The sequence below is a fragment of the Helianthus annuus genome, chromosome 8 (genome assembly GCF_002127325.2).
Source record: "Helianthus annuus cultivar XRQ/B chromosome 8, HanXRQr2.0-SUNRISE, whole genome shotgun sequence".
NCBI lineage: Eukaryota > Viridiplantae > Streptophyta > Magnoliopsida > Asterales > Asteraceae > Helianthus > Helianthus annuus.
In genome coordinates this window covers 121435627-121437220 of record NC_035440.2, presented here as the reverse complement: position 1 = coordinate 121437220, position 1594 = coordinate 121435627, and the positions used below count along the sequence as shown (strand labels likewise).

The 1594-nt window shown below is 41.7% G+C and overlaps 1 protein-coding gene across 1 annotated transcript; it reads right to left on the bottom strand.

Moving 5' to 3' along the window:
• Nucleotides 1–296: 296 nt before the first annotated feature.
• LOC110870563 lies at nt 297–1367 on the bottom strand. Its single transcript, XM_022119745.1, has one exon. It carries the CDS (start codon nt 1365–1367, stop codon nt 297–299), a length of 1071 nt encoding a protein of 356 aa, XP_021975437.1.
• Nucleotides 1368–1594: the final 227 nt, after the last annotated feature.

Here is a 1594-nt window from a genome sequence, read left to right as displayed (position 1 = left end):
TCAGCCAGACCATGCCACCCCTATTTATGGTGGCTCAAAGAATCGGTTCCTATTACCTCCCCCACTGTAGCTTGTCATTGGTTGAAATGCATCCATCAAATGTCCATTCGGTGGATAGTCAACTACATACCTGCTCGAACCTTCATACTTCTTTTCACACCCCGGTGGTTTGTTTGTTTTTATTCTCTGATGCACACTTTTCATATGGTTACTAGACTCTCTACCCTTCTCTTCAATAGGTTCATAACTAATCTCCCTAGTATGAACATCAAAGTACAACTTACGGTTCTTTTCGGTCATAGTAATGATTCCTCTCTACAGTTGATTTGAGCACTTGTCGTATAAAGAAACGGTTGACCTAAAATTACCCTTTGTTGTAATGCCGTTTTGGTAGAAACATAATCTAAAACCAGAAAATCCACCAGATAGTCGAATTCTCCCAACCGAATCATAACATTCTTAACCATTCCCCGTGGACGCCTCCAACTTTCATCCGCCAAACTCACCATGGTGTCTATATCTTGAAGCGGACCAAAGTCATACATATCGTATAGATCGCCTGGTAGCACACTCATACTCACCCCGTAGTCCAACAATGCTTGAGGAATTTTTAATTTTCCCACTTGAATAGGCACGAGTGGTGCTCCATGCTCTTTGTCTGTTTCAACCTCGGCATCCCTTCCTATACCTGCACTCACTTGACAAGAAGATGTTAAAAATGTTTCATTGAATTCACTATTAGGAACGGTACTTACGACATTGATATTAACACTTTTAATGTTTTTGGGATTTGTCACCATGTCACTTTGTAGTTGGCCTTTTACTTTCTTCAATATTGCCACATCGCTCGCAAGTTGACTCATTTGGGTAGTCAACGACTGAATTGCTTTGTCACGGATTTCGTCTTTTTGAATGCGAGCATCATCAAGCTGATTCCTTCGTTGCATCTCAATTTGCATCGCCTTCAACATCTCCATTACTTCGTTTCCACCCGAAAAGCTTTGACCCATTTGATATTGCCTTTGAAATCCTTGGTTTCCTTGGAAGTTCGGGTTGGCTTGATTTGACGAATTCCCGTATCTAAAGTTCGGGTGATTTTGTAAACCGGGGTGGTAAGTATTGGAATTCATGTTGTAATTTCTACCACCCCCGCCTTGCCCTTGCAATGCATTCACCTCCTCATATTGCCCTTCCACTCCTTTGCAATTTTTAGCCGCGTGCCCTATCTCATTACAAAGCACACAAACATTATAAATTTGATTAGAAGTTTGAACATTACAATCGTCTACCGCGTGGACTTGAGTTCGGGTAATGGCCGGTCGTGCTCTCCTTGATGCTTGAGCTTTTCTTTTTGATGTGACCGCCATTTGTTCCAAGAATTCCCAATCGTCATGCTCATAATTCGTGCCAAAGGTGCCATTCGTGATAGACATTAAGTCACGAGCATCTTCGGCACATAACCCCTCATGAAAGCATTCATCAACTCCCATAACCCCTCATGAAAGCATTCAGGAATACGGACCAAATCTTCTGTGCCTCTAAAAACCATCATATCAAATTTTGACTCCGAAATCATCTCAAATATAATATAGTG

Coding starts and splice junctions, on each gene's coding strand:
- LOC110870563 (XM_022119745.1), bottom strand. CDS start 1,367: ATGGCGGTCACATCAAAAAGAAAAGCTCAAGCATCAAGGAGAGCACGA.